We start from the raw sequence: 16912 nt of genomic DNA, 5'->3' as shown, positions 1-16912 counted from the left end.
GGTGGTGGTGGTGATGGCAGCACTTAGAGTCTGCACAAGCTTCTATTTCCCAAAGACCAGAGAGGATTGGAGATCCTCCTGAGGCCTCACAGAGTTAAATAAAACTACACTACGTCTGATCTTTGCAACATCCAGCAGTCTGTACAGATGTTAATTATTACTATGTCTGTTGGTGCCACCCTGGAAACATCCCCAGTACAAAACCAGCTATCAGGATTCAGGGACTGAGAACTCCCCACCCTATACACACCATAATACCACGATACCAGATCAATCAGGTTCTCAGGCTGCTACAGTGCGGACCACATTCCATACTGCTTTCTCCCTGAAGCACCTGCTCACTCCAGTCTCTCTGTTTATTGAACACGGTTTTTCCAGATGTTCTCTTCTTGCTTCTTCCCCAGCTGACTGTGGAAGTCTCCATCTACTTTTGTCTCAGAGTAAACACTTTTGGGGGTCGGGGAATCTCCATTTTTTTTTTAAGTTGGAACTGACATTCTGTGACTCAACTTGAAAAGGCGTTGCTTTAAAAATGAGTAAAGGTTATGCATCCAATGAGTGTTTTCCTCGCTCCTCCCTTCGTTAAACTACCAGCAGCTTTAAAGATGAAGGCACAGAATAGGTTTTTTAAAACCGATCCACAGACGCAGTTACAAAGGTGAATGACAAGCTCAGAAATGGGCTCCCGATTTCCAGGCTGAGCCTTGTGCTGAGGTCCCTTTACAGGAACATTCGCCTGCTGGGCTCGAATGTTTTCGTTAGGGACAGTGACAATGGGGGAGGTGAGGAGCGAAGCACACCCCCTCCCCCCAGTGTGTGTGTGTGTGTGTGTGTGTGTGTGTGTGTGTGTGACCTGCGGTGAGCTGTCTGGTTACCAATGGGGTCCAAACACCCTGTCCTCGAATCCTTGGACTGTCTGGTTCTTTCTCATTTTCAATCTTTTTTTCCTTCCTTGACGAATTCGTAAGTAAACTATTAATTGTTCCCACCAAATGCAAACCAGCTATCCCTGCGCCCTCCTGGTGTTTGCTGGGTCCACCCGGGCAAGCGCCTGGCGGTGCCTGTGGCGCAGGCTTGTCTCCCGCATGCTGCGCACGGGAGGGGAAGGAACAAGGGGCAGCGCCAGGCCCGGGCTTGTCACTGTTGGAGCCCAGATACGGAGGAAGGCCACTGCCTGCCACTACTTGCCACCCTCGGCAGCACCGGTCACTCGCCAGTGCCCGGAAACGGCCTCAGGGCCTCTGACGCTTGGCTCCCTAGAAAGCGTTGCCGCAACCGTTCTTCCCGGCTCCCAGATGGCTTCCTGCGTCGCGCATCCAGCCCTGGCCTTGGGGCTGCCAGCGTCTTGGCAAGAGTCCTTGAGTAGCCCGCTCTTGTCCCCTCACCTCCACCTCCCTCCAGAGGGATGCCAGCAACTGCCCAACCCGTGCCCTTTCCCGCAAGGGTAAAAGATTCGGGATAAGCTATGGATAAGCTAGGGAAAGGCAATCATGTCCCTGAAGAGACCCGGTCGTTCCTGAGAAGCACAGATTGCATCTATGGTCTAAAAATAGTCCTGGGAATCTTGTCCCGTTGGATTCTCCGCATCTTCGGCTTAGGACATTTACATAAACAGGGTGTATTCTGCATTCTAGGGCCCATTTATCTAAGGGTTGGGTTTAGCCCAGGGCTGGGCAGAATGCTCTGAGTATAGTGGATTTTGAGCTGATGGCAGGTGCCTTCCCAGGCATCCACTTCCGCATCCCTAGTCTCTTTCGCCCACACTGCTCAGGGACATAGATGAGGAGACAGAAGAGATAACAGGCTCCTTTACTTTGATCTGAGTGCTCCAGGAAGGGATTATTTCTGTGGACCATCATCCCCAGAACCCAAAGTTCTGTGGCATAGCTCTGTATGGAAAGGGGGAGAGTGCATTTTGTTTTATTGGGTTGTTCGCCAATAGAAATCAACTCTGCTTCCACCTGTCTGTGTTGGGGGAGCCATGTATGGCTTTGATTTTTCTTTACCAAGAAAAAGTGGCCTTGGTGGGTGATGCACACCTTTAATCCCGGCACTCAGGAGTCTGATGCAGGGGGATCTCTGTGAGTTCTAGGCCAACCTGCTCTACAGAGAGAGTTCCAGGACAGGCTCTAAAGCCACACAGAAAAACCCTGTTCAGAAAAACAAAACAACAACACACACTCACACACACACACACAGAGAGAGAGAGAGAGAGAGAGAGAGAGAGAGAGAGAGAGAGAGAGAGGTCTAAGTAGTATTCATTAACTCCTGTCTTTCTCTCTGGTGTGTGGTGTGTGTGTGTGGGGGGGGGGGGTGGTTGTGATGGTCCTTCCTGCTGGTGATGTTGCTTCTCCAGAGGCCACAGCAAGCTGACTGACTCTGGAGCTCCAGGTTTCCAAGTCTGACTTGTTCTCTGGAAAGACTTCTATAGGTATCATCCCCATCCCTGTATCACAGCATGATGGGATGTCGTCTTCAGCCTGGGCTCCACAACACTCAGAGCTGTCCAATGAGTATTGCTATTTTAATATTGGATGGTTTGCAGGGCAGTCCAGTCCACCACCAAAGGCCGACCTTCTGGAAGGACAAGGGTCGCGTGCGCGCGTACACACACACACACACACACACACACACACACACACACACACACACACACTACACTGGCCTCCGCAGTGCATCTTCCCCAGGCTGGAAGTTGAGTGGGAGGACTCAACTCCCACTGCTATTTGGTCACCTGGGACCAAAACCAGTGTTTTAAAACACACACACACACACACACACACACACACACACACACACACACACACACGCCACAACTTCAGCTTTCACGGGCATCTCAGAGTGAGACAGTCGCCTCTGCTCACGAGTAAATATCAGTAAATCAAATGAAGTGAGAGAAGAAAGATCACTATGGAACACAAGACTCCTGTTTCAGTGCCTTTTTGCATTTCCAGTTCCTGCTTAGCAGGAGAGAATTGGGGTACCGGAGGGGAGCTTTCAGTCCGCCAAGGCTGTAGTGTCGGCCGGACCGCAAGGCGAGTGGAGAATTGAAGCAGCGATCTGGATAAATCGAGGGCAACGCGCTAAACGCTCTAGAATTGGACATATTTTGGCGGCGCGTGCTCGCGAGAATGGGTGCACAAAGGATGCATTATCCGTGTGATAGCTTCAATTCTCCACTTCCTTTGTGTGGGTGAGTGGATTGTCCTTCCAGGCCCGAGCCAGCCTCCGGCGAAGGATGTACAGCGCCAAGTCCCCTCCGTGGCGCATCCTGCTGGCTGGCGTTCGGATCCCTAGCCCCGCGGCGATTCCATCCCGGCGGGATCGGCGCCTAGCAAATCCGCCAGGCGCAGGTGGCCGATCTTCTTCACCTCGCCCAGGGCGGTGCGCAGCTCCGACTCGGGCTGGCAGTGTAGCCGGCGGGCTAGCTCCCGGGGCACCGCGGCGCGGTCGCTCAGGCGCGCAGCCAGCACGAACGGGAAGCCGAAGCGCTGGCGGTACTGGGCGTTGAGTCGCTGCAGCCGCTGCCGGTCGTCGGCGTCCAGGCTGGTGAGGCCCGCTTGGCTCTGCTCGCGCTGCGACTCGGCGGTGAGCGTGCCACGCTGCAGATCGCGGCCGGCTAGGTCCGGATGACAGCGCAGGATGCCCTCCTGGCCTGCGGAGAAGCACAGACACACACCGGCAGAGGGTTACCCCCTGCAGATCAGAAAGCCAAGCAGGGTCCCCGGGTCGTGGCGTCCTCCCTCTCCAATAACGGGATGCGGTCCCTCTGTCCCCCGCCAGGACCCGGGGGCGGGGCGCGAGTGACAGGTTTGGTCTTTCAGACCTAGGGGATCCTGGAAAGGAGGGGAGAGAGAGAAGGCAGTCCCAGAGCCTGGGAATTTACGACCTGCTCCGCCGAGAGCTGGGGAGCGATAAGAAGTCCAGGCTACTCCTATCTTTTCAAAGTCCTTTGCTCTCAGGGGGGCTTTGATGTTGAAAGGGGGCCGGATGCAAGGGCCTGAAGACTTCCGCCAAAAGTCCTGGAATGGGCTTCGTTCTGCCTCAAAGAAGAAAAGGCAGGAGCGGGGTGGGTCCAGAGGATAATATCCATGGGGCTTGACAAATAAATGCCTAGATTTTGTGACCCTAAGTGTGAGTTCTTGGTCTCCTGGATGAATAGCCGAAGGGTCCCGTGGATTAACAGAAAAGAAACCCATTTCACCGAAATTCTTCTGCTGTTGATGAAAGCTGCTTGCCTCTTTGTTATTGTTTGGGAGTTTTGTTTGTTTTGTTTTGTTTCTTTAATTATGACCACCCACTCCTCTGGGGTTGTGTTGTTACACCTCCTCCGACTGACCTCAGATCCCCAAAGAGCCCGCGCGCACGCGTGAGCGAAAGCTCTTGTTCTTGAGGCCTCACACCTTGGGAAAGCCTAGCTGTGACATCGGGGTTCTAACTCCAGGGGACTCCCGGGCGTTGTTTGAGCACTACTGTAAAGAACGAACTGGCCTTCCCGGGCTAGACAAGATCTCAGATGTGGCGGCCCTCCGTCAAAGAAGAAGGGCCGTGACACCTATTTTACCCACTCAGGAGAACTAAGGACAACTCACTTCCCCACACCCTGGCCCCTAATGCATGAGCGGTTCACGTCAGTAGGAAGTCCAGGAAAACGAAACGTTGAGATGCAGCTGCCTTTTTCTTCCATCTGCACAAAGCAGGTGTCTGTCTCTCTTTGGCAGTGGGACTAGGTGAGACTTGGTTGGAAATGGGAAATAGTTAAAACATTCTCTAGTAAGTTGTGTCTCAATGCTCACAAAGAGGAAAAAACCCCTTTAAATATGGTGCCGCCTCCTCTTCCTCAAGGGAGCCCTCCACCTCGCCCCCATAACAGGATAGACAGTAAAGCGGGAGCCAAAGCAAGCCCGAGGCCAGTGTCCTGAGAGCCTTGGATACGGAACTCCAGCTCCAGGGGACCTGACAATTTCTCCTGGCCTTCTTGGCCACGGCTGCGCACAAACAAGTAGCGTACAATCACACCCACATAAATAAAAAGAAAAGTTAAATCTATTTTTAAAAATACTCAGCGAAGGCTCGGGAAACAAACGTTAGTTCCCCTGCCCAAGGTCACTGAGCTGTGCACCTGTACCCTTCGCTCAAAGCCCACAGCCCCCTTTAATGACTTGTCTGTCCCTGCAAGGCTGGGGCGGGGGTCGGTCACCAATCCCACGCTTCCCCTCTCATGGGGACCCTAATTCCAGGCCACCACAATCAGCAGTAGTTCTTTCTCTGCAGTGGAGTTTTCCGTGTGGTGCGAAAATGTGGGTGTTAAATTCGCCACCTGGGGGACCAGGGGCTGGCGGTCGCCACTCAGGACAGGTTCGTCCCACATCCACCCAATCCCAGGCTTGGCAGGCAGCCGTGGCTGCCCCACGGGAGCAGCAGGGGAGTCGGGCACCTTTGCGCTACTGTGACTGCGCACCCCCAACCGATCCTTTCAGAGTTTCAAAGCAGCCTCTGGTCCCCTCGCCCAGGAGGATCCGATTGCATTAGTGCTGCATTAGTGCGTGTGCTCCGGGGTCAGTCCAAACTGCCATCCAAGTCGTTATTGGTGGGATTCTTGGGAGCCGGAAGTCTCTCTCTCTCTTTCTCTCTCTCTCTCTCTCTCTCTCTCTCTCTCTCTCTCTCTCTCTCTCTCTCTCTCTCTCTCTTTCCCCTTCTCACTGTCCTTCACAAACCTGCTGGCGCATGCGTGGTGCGCGAGCGGGCTGCCTAGCAGCGCCACCCCCCAAACCTTCTTGCCCTTACACCTCACTTCTCACTCCTCCTAGAGTTTATCTTCCCTCTTGAAAGCATCGCCTGGGTTAATGTTTGCCTAGGAGCGAGATGTGTTTTCCACTCTTGCAGAGAGGACAAGAAGGGGGAAGAGAGAAGAGGCCCAGAATAGGGTAGAGCAAAGGGCAGAAGAAAATACGCTAAATTAGCGGAACCGAAATTCACACACACACACACACACACACACACACACACACACACACACACACACACACACACATGCCTTTCAGCACATAGCAAGAAAGAACTGAAGCCTGGAATGGCGGCCTACCCAGAAGAAATAAAGCTGGATCGCGCAGCCCCAGACCCACCTCACTGCTCCAAATCACCGATCCCTTGGCTGCTGCAGAGGCTAGCACCCATCTCCCTACAGACAAACAGCAAGGACCCTCCCTGGTTCCCATCCACACTGTGTCTCAGTCGAGGTCCCCCCAGCTGTGGCCAGTGACCCCAGTCGGAGCCTGGAGACTGTGGAAGTCAGCCTGCATTCCTGAGTCTCCCTACGTGGGTGGCCCAATGCTGGGCAGTGTTTCTTACCATCTCACTGACATTCTGATTTCCCGTTATGTCACTGGGTGTCATGACTTAGGAGTAGGTGCTGGTAGGCATTATTTACTGGGAACACAGGACTGAGATGCCTGCATGAAGAAGACTTTCTGTGACTCCATAGAAGAGCCGGGCAGGGACAGTGTCCTCTAAGCAAGAGGCAATTGCCCAAAAACCCCATTAGGGCCACCTGTGCCCTGTGTCCTGACCAGTCAGTCATATGTCCCCACTCCTGGCTCAACAGATGGTCTTGTGTCGTTTAATAAAAACCAACTCCTTTACCAGTGTTCTTTTGTTTTTTTAAACTCGGTTATTTTAAAAAGCCCTTTTAAAATATCTATTTTTAAATTTTTGTGTGTTTACACACAAGTGTGTGCACATAAGCGTGAGCACGTGTGTGCTTGGTGCCCATGGATGAGGCATCCAGTCCCCTGGAGCTGGAGTTACAGGTGATTGGTTGTGAGCTCTGGATGTGGGTGCTGGAAACCGACAGAACCTGGGTCCTCGGCAAGAGCAGTAGTTGCTCTTAACCTCTCAGTCCTTTCTCTAGACACAGTGTCCTTCTGGTGACAGGGTCTCATCTAGCCAAGGCTGGCCTTGAACTCCTGATCTTCCTCCCAAGTGATGGAACTACATATATGCACTACCCACACTGAGTTTCCACTTGTGGTTTCTTTGTGTTTTTTTTTTTTGGGGGGGGGGGTTTTGAGACAGGGTTTCTCTATGTAGCTTTGCGCCTCTCCTGGAATTCACTCTGTAGACCAGGCTGGCCTCAAACTCACAGAGATCCTCCTGCCTCTGCCCTCCCGAGTGCTGGGATTAAAGGCGTGCGCCACCACCGCCCTGCTGGTTTCTTTGTTTTGAAGTGTGTGTGTGTGTGTGTGTGTGTGTGTGTGTGTGATATGGGTGCCCTTCACACCCACAATTAGTCCTCTCTGTTCAGAGTTTCAAAGCAGCCTCTGGGTCCCCTTGCCTTGGGTGCGTGCTCTCGGGTCAGTCCAACACATTTCCATTTGTGGTTTCTTTGTTTTAAATTGTGTGTGTGTGTGTGTGTGTGTGTGTGTGTGTGTGTGTGTGAGAGAGAGAGAGAGAGAGAGAGAGAGAGAGAGAGAGAGAGAGAGAGAGAGAGACTTGTGGGTGCCCATGCAGGCAAGAGAGCTCTGGTCCCATGGAACTGGATTTACCGGTGGTTTTGAGCCACCCGGTGGGTTCTGGGAACGGAGCCGGGATCCCTCGCAAGAGCAGTAAGTGCCCTTAATTAACCGCTGGGCATCTCTCCAGCTCCTGGGTCGGGCGTTTTGAGTTCACTTGTGTTTCTCCTTCTCAGACCTCACCTCTACAGGCTCCTGTATGCATTTCTCCACCCTCCCCATCCTTACCTCTCAGCAAATGGGAGCACACCGAGGACCACTCCTTCCAGATGCAGAAGTAGAGCCCTCATTGAACTCCGTTTCCCCCCACTGTTTCCCTATTTCTCAGGCCTGCTCACTTTCAGGTTGTTTACCTCTTCACTTCTGCATCCGGTTTACGCTATGAAGTCTCTGACCCCTCCCACAAACCAATCTGCCCTCATCAGAGTCAATTAATGACATCAGTCTAGCCTGAGCCCGATGGCCACGCCCTGGCACGGTCCCTCCAACCTTTACAGTTTGATCCTGGCTCTCCTCACCTGCCTGCCTTTGTCTGGCTCAGCCCAGGAGTTAGGACTGCAGGGAGACTCGCACCTCCCTTCTTTATTTACATAGTAAGCGCTCTTGCCCAGGGTTTTCTTTGGTTTTGTTACATTTTTCTTCAGAGACAGGGTCTCTTGTAGGCCAGGCTGCCTTCAAGCTCCATATATGGCTGAGGATAACCTTCCTCCCTCCATCTCCCAAGTGCTGGGAGCCTGGATTATGCTGAGTGCTGGGAATCCAACCCAGGGCATCACACGTCCCAGCACAGCCCTCCACCAACCCTCGGAACTCTGTCTCCTTCCCTATCATTCAATTTATTTTTAAATTTTGCTGCCAGGGATTTCACTCCGGGTCCCTGCATGTTAGATGCACACTGTCCCCTGGGCCACGCCCCCAGGCAGTGGATTGATTCTTCCACGACACCAACATCTACTTTGTCCTCAGCTTCCAACATGTTCCTTTCCTATGGGTCCAGTGGCACGTTCAGCATCTTCGTGTTGGTGCTTATTAGGACCAGAAGTAACAAGCTCCTGTTTTCTGCTTTATGTCTCTGTACCCCAGAAAATGACAGCACCCCCCCACAGCCACTCAGACTAAGTACTGAGCGGTTATGGTTAGCATCTGTTGACTGTGATCTCCCTCCCCGACAAAGCCTCCCACCTAACTCTTGCTGACTTTAGCTCTCCTCTCTTCACCAGCAGCTCCCCTCACCACAGTACACACAACCTGTTCTCTCACTTGTAACCATTGCGGTAGCATCTTGACCCATCTTCCTGTGACCGATGGAGCCTCGACACAACTTTTGTAAGACGTCCGCACAACGGTATTGGAATGGCAAAGACAGACAGACAGACAGACAGACAGACACACACACACACACACACACACACACGCACGCATATGGGGTGGGGGGAGATAGAAACAAAGACAGAGGAGAGAGAGAGGGAGAGAGGGAGGGAGAGAGGGGGGAGGGAGGGAGGGAGGGAGATTTGTTGCTGCAGGTTTGAGAGGTTGGCACTGGAGATGGGACCCACAGCCTTAGGAATGCAGCTTAGTGGTTGGTTTCCCCAGTCCACTCTAGCTTTGAACAGAGCTGAGCTGGTGCTCCAGGGGCTTCTGTGTATGTTTCAACCTTCCTTTCTTTACCCCGGCTGTCACCTTGCCCCTGCTTAGGTCAGTGAGAGTTGATTGGCTAGACAACGCGTTAGCAGGCTAGGCTAGAGCCCAATATTGATCCTGTACTGCCATCTAGTGGCCATATACACCATCGCCTACTCTAAAGGAGAGGTCAACCTCCCTTTTGTGCCAAAAATCCAGTTTTCTGTGAAAGGTAGAAAGTTTTTTCTTTTTCTTTCTTCCTTTTTTTCCCCCTAAAAGATAATTCATGGGGCTTCAGAGATGGCTCAGCGGTTCAGAGCACTGACTGCTCTTCCAGAGGACCCGGGTTCAATTCCCAGCACCCATGTGGCAGCTCACAACTGTCTGGAACTCCAGTTCCTGGGGATCTGACACCCTCACACAGACATACATGCAGGCAAAACACCAATGCACATAAAAATAAATGAATTATTTTAAAAAGATAATCCAAACAAATCCTTCTCTGGGAAGAACACTGTGTCTCATCCATCCACGATGATACTTGACTTTTGTCAATTTGACACAATCTATAGTCATCCATCTGTGAAGAGGAAACCCCAACCGAAGAATCGTTTTCACTAGATTGGCCTGTGGATATGTCTGTGGGGCTGTTTCTTTTTCTTTCTTTCTTTTTCCTTTTTTGTGAGAGGGTTTCTGTGTGTTACATCTCTGGCTGTCCTGGATCTCTCTTTGTAGACCAGGCTGTCCTGGAACTCACAGAGATCCTCCTGCCTCTGCCTCCCAAGTGCTGGGGTTAAAGGCATGTGCCACCACCATCTGGCTTGTCAGGCATTTTCTTAATTGTTAATTTGGCGAAGGAGGGCCCAGCCCACTGTGGGTGCTGCCATCCTTAGGCAGGTGGGCTTGGCCTGGATAAGGAAGGAAGCTGAGCAAGCCAGAGAAAGCAAGCTAGTAAACAGTGTTCCTCCATGGCCTCTGCTTCAGTTCCTGCCTCCGGTTCCTGCCCTGAGCTCCTGGCCCTGAATTCCCTCAACATGGACTGTGATGTGGAAGTATAATCCCTATAAACCCTTGTTCATGCATGTGTGATGTGCACACCACCTTTCTAATTTCGTTCTAGATTATCTAGAAAATCCGCCAGAAGCTATGGGAGTGATTTCTAGTTTGGCTATTTTCTTAAAAAACAAACAAACAAACAAAAACAAAACAAACAAAACAAAACAACCTTTAGACTGGGGTAGAGAGAAGGCTCAGAGGCTAAGAGCACTTGCTACTCTTGCAGAGGACCTGGGTTCAGTTCCCGGTACCCACGTCGGGTGGTTCACAACTGCCCATAGCTCCAGTCCAGGGCATCTGATACCTACTTCTGGTTCCACAGACACCAGCATTCATGAGCTGCCCAGATATACACTCTGCCACACACATAGTCACATAAATAAATCAATTAAAAATTCATGTCGGATTCATTATTTTTAAAATGGAGCCTTAAAAGACATTGAGTTTGCCTGGCGGCGGTGGCGCACGCCTTAAATCCCAGCACTCAGGAGGCAGAGGCAGGCAGATCTCTGTGAGTTTGAGGCCAGCCTGGTCTACAGAGCGAGATCCAGGGCAGGCTCCAAAGCTACACAGAGAAACCCTGTCTCGAAAAACCAAAAGAAAAAAGAAAAGAAAAAAAAAGACACCGAGTTTCCAGGGTTTTTTCCCCTCTGATAGAAATAATGTGCAAGGGATTGAACACAGCTCAGTGAGTACTGGCATTATAGGCCTGGGGCACTCTGCTGGGCTTCAGTTTGAGACACACACACACTTAAATTTTGAGTTTTACATGCTTGAGTGTTTTGCTTGCATTGTGTCTGTGCACACATATGTTCTTGGTGTCCACAGAGGCCAGAAGAAGACATCAGATTTTGGGAGTTAGAGGCATTTGTGAGCAGCTATGTGGATGCTGAGAACTGGTCTCCAGGCCTCTGGAAGAAGAGCCAGGGCTCTTAACTGCCAAGCATCCTCCAGCCCTCAGCCTGATGTTGTAACATTTCCCCCGTTCTTCCTAGGTAAGTTCTCTTTTGAGCACATCGAGGTGAGGATGGGAAGCCTCTGAATGTCACAGCTGTCCTGAAGGCAGCAGTCTGTGCCTGCCCCTCTGTGAGAACCCAGGGTCACCCTCCTGCCCGAGGTCCCCAAGGGCATGTCGGGCTTCTCTGGGAATCTGAGTAGCCTGTGAACGAGGACTGTGTGCCCTTGGCCTCCGTGCCATCCAGTCTGAACTTCTGCCTCTTCTTCTCCCTGCCCGTGACCCCAAATGCGTCAGGGCCCCGAACACACCGATGTGCGTCAACTTCTCTTCTGCCCGCAGACTCTTGGATCTGAGCGGATGCACTATCCTTGTTCAACCTGGTCCTTTCTCGTGAACATGCCCTGCTTTGCATCCCCCTCGGAGATATGCCCCCTGCCTTCTCTCTTGGGTCCAGGGCGTTGCTAAAGTGGACAGTGGGCGGCTGAAAGGGGCCAGCCTCGGTTTGCCCTTTGGCCTCTAACTCACCAAGGCCTTTGCCCCGTCCCTTGGTGACCTCCAGGCTCCAATGTTTATTTGCCATGCTGTCTTACCGGACACACTCTTAGGTCCCACTTAGAGTCTAGCACCTTGAAAGGATGTTTACTGACCCTTCCAATAAACCCAGCTAAGTCACTATAAGCAACAGGGCTAAAAGAATCTAAAATATTTTTATGTACGATACTGGAAATCGCTTTGTGCTCCCGGGCCTGAAGTCTTACCTGACCTTGGAAGAGCATCCATAAAAGCAAAAAAGTGATTCTCTAAGTCTTCCAAGTCAGAGAATGGACGCTGGGACCAAACAGCAGCTGCAATCAGAGGACATTTTTCAATGACGTTCCCAAACACATCCACAAATTCGCCGAAGTCCATGGAGTTGACCTTCTCTATGTCCATGGCTGAGAGCCTGTCCTCATCGAGTGACACCGTCTCTTTTTCATAGGGCTGTGTTTGCTGAACACACAGTTCGCCTTGTGCAACCTGGCTGAGCCAAACGCCTGTGGGTGGAGCCTATCCAGAATGCTCCCGCAATGCGGACACCCAGGTTTGAGGGTTTTGTTGGTGGCAGGGGGTGAGGTGTGATGGGGAGAGAACCCACACGTTCTAGACAAGCATTCTCCGCTGAGCTTTGTCCCACCCAGGCTTAAGGTCATGACCAAGAGAGCAGAGACTTCTGCATAGTGAATGTTTCCAACATAATCAGAGCCGGCAGGGGCCGTATTTCACTGGACAGAAGCGTGGTGGTGGTGTCATTAACATCTTATTTTATTTCACACGCGTGTTTTCCCAGCAAGCCTATCCGTGGACCGCTTGCATGTCCGGTGCCCACAGAGGCTAGAAGAAGGTGTGGGATCCCCTGAAATTGGAGTTCCAGGTGGTTGTGAATCACCACGTGGATGCTGGGAATAGAACCAGGGTTGTTCCTGGGGAAGTTTTTCCTGGTAATCCAGGCAGGTCACGGGTCCACCTACTTGGGAGGTGATTTCTCGTCTGTCCCTGCTGCTGCTCTAGGGCAATGCTTCTCGACCTTCCTGACGCTGCTACATCTCCTCCTGCTGTGCTGACCCCGACCATAACATGATTCCGATGCTACTTCACAACTGTGATTTTCTACCGGTAAGATCGCGATGTAAATACCCGATCTACAGGGTATCTGATATGTGACCCCTGTGAAAGGACCTTTTGACCGCAAAGGGGGTCACAACTCACACATTGAGAAACACTGCTCTTGAGGCTAGGTACCATGTTTTAATTTTTCTTCATATCCCGAATGCTTAACACAGCAGACACTTAATTAGTGCGTATGAAAAAGGGTAAGGAGTCTCAGGAGGAGTCCTGCCTCCTTGTGTGCTATTTTTTTTAAAGATATTTATTTATTTATTTATTTATTTATTTATTTATTTATTTATTTATTTATTTATTTATTTACTTTTGGTTTTTTGAGGCAGGGTTTCTCTCTGTAGCCCTGGCTGTCCTGGAACTCGCTTTATAGCCCAGACTGGCCTCGAACTTGCGGAGATCCACCTGCCTCTGCCTCTGCCTCCCGAGTGCTGGGATTAAAGGCCTGTGCCACCACTGCCCGGCCTTATTTTTATTTGTTAAATTAGGTGGATTAGATGTGTGTACACATATAAGCGTAGGTGCCCGAGGAAGAGGGTGTCGAATCTGCCTCCGGGTTCCCGCCTTGATTTCCCGCCTTGCATACTTTCGATGACAGCCTCCCCGGGTTGTTTCGTGTTTTAGCAACAGCGAAGCGAACAGATGACGGGGTGGCAGAAGAGTCCAGCTAAGGCTATTACCAGGAGAGTCCTTCCCGGAAAACAGCATAGAAAAGATTAGGAAGGAATACAAGAGAGTGTGGGGGTGGAGCCCCCAGACAGGAAGGCGCCCCCTGCTGAGGGTGTGGGGGAAAGAAGACGAGGTACAGGGGGCTCTGATCTCAGGTGGACTTGGTTAGTGTCGGGCACCAAAATCTCTGGTTACCGTGAGTCCAGAAACGATGGCACCCTGGGTAAATGATCTCCAAAGGCTTTCCTTTCACTCAATATTTGCCTTTGCAGGCAATCCCAAGGCAGGCCCGGTGTTAGACAACGGTGGTGCGCGGGCGCCATCTGCTGGCACATCACCATAAAGCACTGCTGGGAGAGGATGCCTAAGCCCGCAGGCTCCTCTTGAAGGATGTAAAGAGGGGGTGAGACCTTGTCAGCCGCGGGTGTCATTATGCAGGTCTGGGCACCGTGCTGTTGAGATTAGACAGGATTAGATAGGTGTGGCTTCGCTGTCCTCTCTAGAAGCAGGCGTCCTGGTCCTCTCCGGCTCTTAAAGTCTTTCTGCAACCACATTCCTGGGGCCCCCTTGGGCGCTGGGTGTAGGGATTGCATTGTGGACGTACCAGTTGGGGCTGGGCACACCACACGGTCACTTATTCTCTGCTTTTTTTGGCCAGTTGTAAAGGCAATCAAGGGCTGCTGAGAGAGGGAGACTCAGTCTCTCCCAGGGTTGGGCCCCCAACAGGTTATCTGTGTACATATGCGCAACACCGAACGGATTCAGTAGTGTGTGTGTGTGTGTGTGTGTGTGTGTGTGTGTGTGTGTGTGTGTAACAATGATTATAGAAGGAGATGTCAGTCATGAACTCGATAGGCCGGGGGAGTTAGAGCGAGGAGAGAGAGAGGTAGATATGAAATTCTAAGAACATTTAAAGGGGAAGTTACTACCCCCGCTGGTTACCTCTCATAGTGTATTCAATATACTTAGAAAAGAAAGAAAGAAGACAGTTCACATCAGGGACACAGCTCGACCCAAACTGAAGTGACCACGAGCATGTTGAGCGATCCTAACCTCACTCTCCGCGACGATACCTCAGACCGCTCCCCACCCGGCCCAGAAGCATATTTAAATGTCGTTAGTTTGAGAAGGAGCCATCATGGATACCAAGGGCTGTGCTCACACAGGACAGCAAAATGACGAACGTCAGATAACGAAAGACAGGTGGGGCAGTCCTTATCTAGAGGGGGGGAACCAGACTGAATTCTAAATTTGCCGTGATTAGAATATTTTTGTTGTTGTTTTCGGTTTTTCGAGACAGGGTTTCTCTGTGTAGCACATAATTTGCAAAATCCATTTATGTTTCTCGTGTGCCTCATGTACACAGTCTGATAGTAGCTTGATCTAATACATTTTAACTCGCCTTCATCCTGATTTCCATTCACAGGAGGCCAGGCACCGAGTTTTCCGTGTGTGGTGTATCATGCCGGCGTTCGGTGGGTTCGGATTCTGGGTTTCAGCATTTGGGTGAGGGACGCTCACTGCATAACATGAATGCATCTCTGAAGAACAAGTCAATATTGTGCTTTAAAAAAAAGGATTCCTGTGTTTATTGTATGCCCATGTGTATGTGCCGGAGTGTGGGTACACCATGTGAATGCAGCGCCTATGGATGCCAGTAGACGGTGTTGGATCCCTTAAACTGGGGTTACAGGTGGTTGTGAGTTCCCAGTCATGGGTGCTGGGAACTGAACTCAGGTTCTCTGCAGGAGCAATGGACTGACTATTAACTGTCTCTCCAGCCCCAACATTCTGCTTCTTAAAAGAAAGAAGCATTTGGTAGTGTACATAGACTATAATACCGATTTTTAAAGATTTATGGATTTATGTATATGAGTGGTCTACTTTCAAGTATGTTTGCAGGCCAGAAGAGGGCACCAGATCCCGCTGTAGATGGTTGTGAGCCACCATGTGGTTTCTGGGAATTGAACTCAGGTCCTCTGGAAGAGCAGCCAGTTTTCCTAACCACCGAGCCATCTCTCCGGCCCCTATAATACCGTTTTTTATAACACTTACAAACAAGAGACAACTCATTTTCATGGAAATGAAGCCCTTTGGTGATTTCAGCACTGCACACAAGGGAGAGAGCGACTCCAGGTGCAAACAGTGTGTTTGACTCCATCCACGGAGACGGCACAGACGAGCGTGCAGCTACCCCAGGCGGAGTCACTTTGAGAGAAGAAAGAAGATTGCTAATGCTGTCATCCCACACATCTCAAGACAAGCAGCCCAAGAGGCTCGGCCGAATGCCTGCAGCTCCGCGCTCTCCTCCAGTTCCATCAAGACAATGGAGAAACATAAACCGAGAAAGACCGCTGGTGGACTGACGCAGAGAAGGCAAAACCAGTGGGACTCTCGACTCTGCCTGCAGGCAGCCTCAGGTCCCACGCTAGGCTCTCAGGTGTGAAGGCCAGGGTGGAGGGGCAGTATAGGCACTCAGGAGGCTGAGGATCCTGAGTTCAAGGCTCATTTGGGGTACATAATAAAACCCTGTCTCAGCCAGGCAGCGGTGGCGCACACCTTTAATCCCAGCACTCAGGAGGCAGAGGCAGGTGGATCTCTGTGAGTTTGAGGTCAGCCTGGTCTACAGGGTGAGTTCCAGGACAGTCAGTTACACAGAGAAACCCTGTCCTGAAAATCCAGTAACAGGGCTGGAGAGATGGATCAGAGGTTAAGAGCACTGACTGCTCTTCCAAAGGTCCTGAGTTCAATTCCCAGCAACCACATGGTGGCTCACAACCACCTGTAATGAGATCTGGTGCCCTCTTCTGGCCTGCAGTCATACGTGCTGTATATATAATAAATAAATCTAAAAAAAAAATTAAAAAAAGAAAATCCAATAGTAATAGTAATAATAATAAACCTTGTCTCAAAATAAAATAATTTTTTAAATGAGAGAAGAGAGAGAGAGAGAGAGAGAGAGAGAGAGAGAGAGAGAGAGAGACCTCTACACTCGTATTCTCAGCAGCAATATCAACAGTAAACAAGAGGCTGATGCCGTTCAAGTCCTGTTGATAGATCAATGGCCACACAAAACTTGCTATGTGCACATAGTAGAATATTTGACTCTAAAAGGGAAGAGATTTCTGACACATATTGTAGTATGGATGGGTCTTGAGAACACTGCTCTGAGTAAAATAAGCCAGACACAAAATAACAAAGTCTAAAGGATTCTATCTCAGGTTCCAGGAGTGTTCAGAGTCACCGCATCAGAAAACAGAACAGTGGCCTTGAGGGTCTGTGGGCTTGAGGAACCGGAGGTGTTTAATAAAACAGTTTCAGAAGCTATGAAAAGCACTCTGGAGACCTTGGACTCAACAATGCAGATATTCTGTCAATGAGCTCAGGTGTTTTTGTTTTGTGTTTTTGTTTGTTTGTTTTGCTTTTTTTTTTTCAAGACAGG

At 50.8% G+C, this 16912-nt stretch overlaps 1 protein-coding gene and 1 long non-coding RNA gene across 2 annotated transcripts; one reads left to right on the top strand and one right to left on the bottom strand.

The window, feature by feature from the left end:
• Window positions 1–2924: 2924 nt before the first annotated feature.
• Window positions 2925–12078, bottom strand: Urad (ureidoimidazoline (2-oxo-4-hydroxy-4-carboxy-5-) decarboxylase). The gene is made up of 3 exons (XM_042267935.1): window positions 11904–12078; window positions 3890–4039; window positions 2925–3655 (listed from the first exon to the last, which is right to left on the bottom strand). Exons 1-3 carry the CDS (start codon window positions 12076–12078, stop codon window positions 3294–3296), a joined length of 687 nt encoding a protein of 228 aa, XP_042123869.1. The 3' UTR covers window positions 2925–3293.
• Window positions 12079–12108: 30 nt separating this feature from the next.
• On the top strand, window positions 12109–16912 carry LOC121825303 (uncharacterized). Its single transcript, XR_006067450.2, has 3 exons — window positions 12109–12226; window positions 12694–12798; window positions 14897–16912. It is a non-coding gene; the product is annotated as an uncharacterized LOC121825303 (long non-coding RNA).

The sequence above is a fragment of the Peromyscus maniculatus genome, chromosome 23 (genome assembly GCF_049852395.1).
Source record: "Peromyscus maniculatus bairdii isolate BWxNUB_F1_BW_parent chromosome 23, HU_Pman_BW_mat_3.1, whole genome shotgun sequence".
NCBI lineage: Eukaryota > Metazoa > Chordata > Mammalia > Rodentia > Cricetidae > Peromyscus > Peromyscus maniculatus.
Note: the sequence above shows the minus strand (reverse complement) of the source record. Positions and strands in the feature narration are given on the sequence as shown.

What these genes read in the sequence shown, in the direction of transcription:
- Urad (XM_042267935.1), bottom strand. Translation starts at nt 12,078, where the DNA reads ATGGACATAGAGAAGGTCAACTCCATGGACTTCGGCGAATTTGTGGAT. An exon ending in GGATGCTCTTCCAAGGTCAG is followed by an intron (nt 4,040 to 11,903) that starts GTAAGACTTCAG and finishes TCTTTGAGGCAG; the next exon opens with AACGAAGCCCATTCCAGGAC. An exon ending in CCCAGCTCTCGGCGGAGCAG is followed by an intron (nt 3,656 to 3,889) that starts GTCGTAAATTCC and finishes GCTTCTCCGCAG; the next exon opens with GCCAGGAGGGCATCCTGCGC.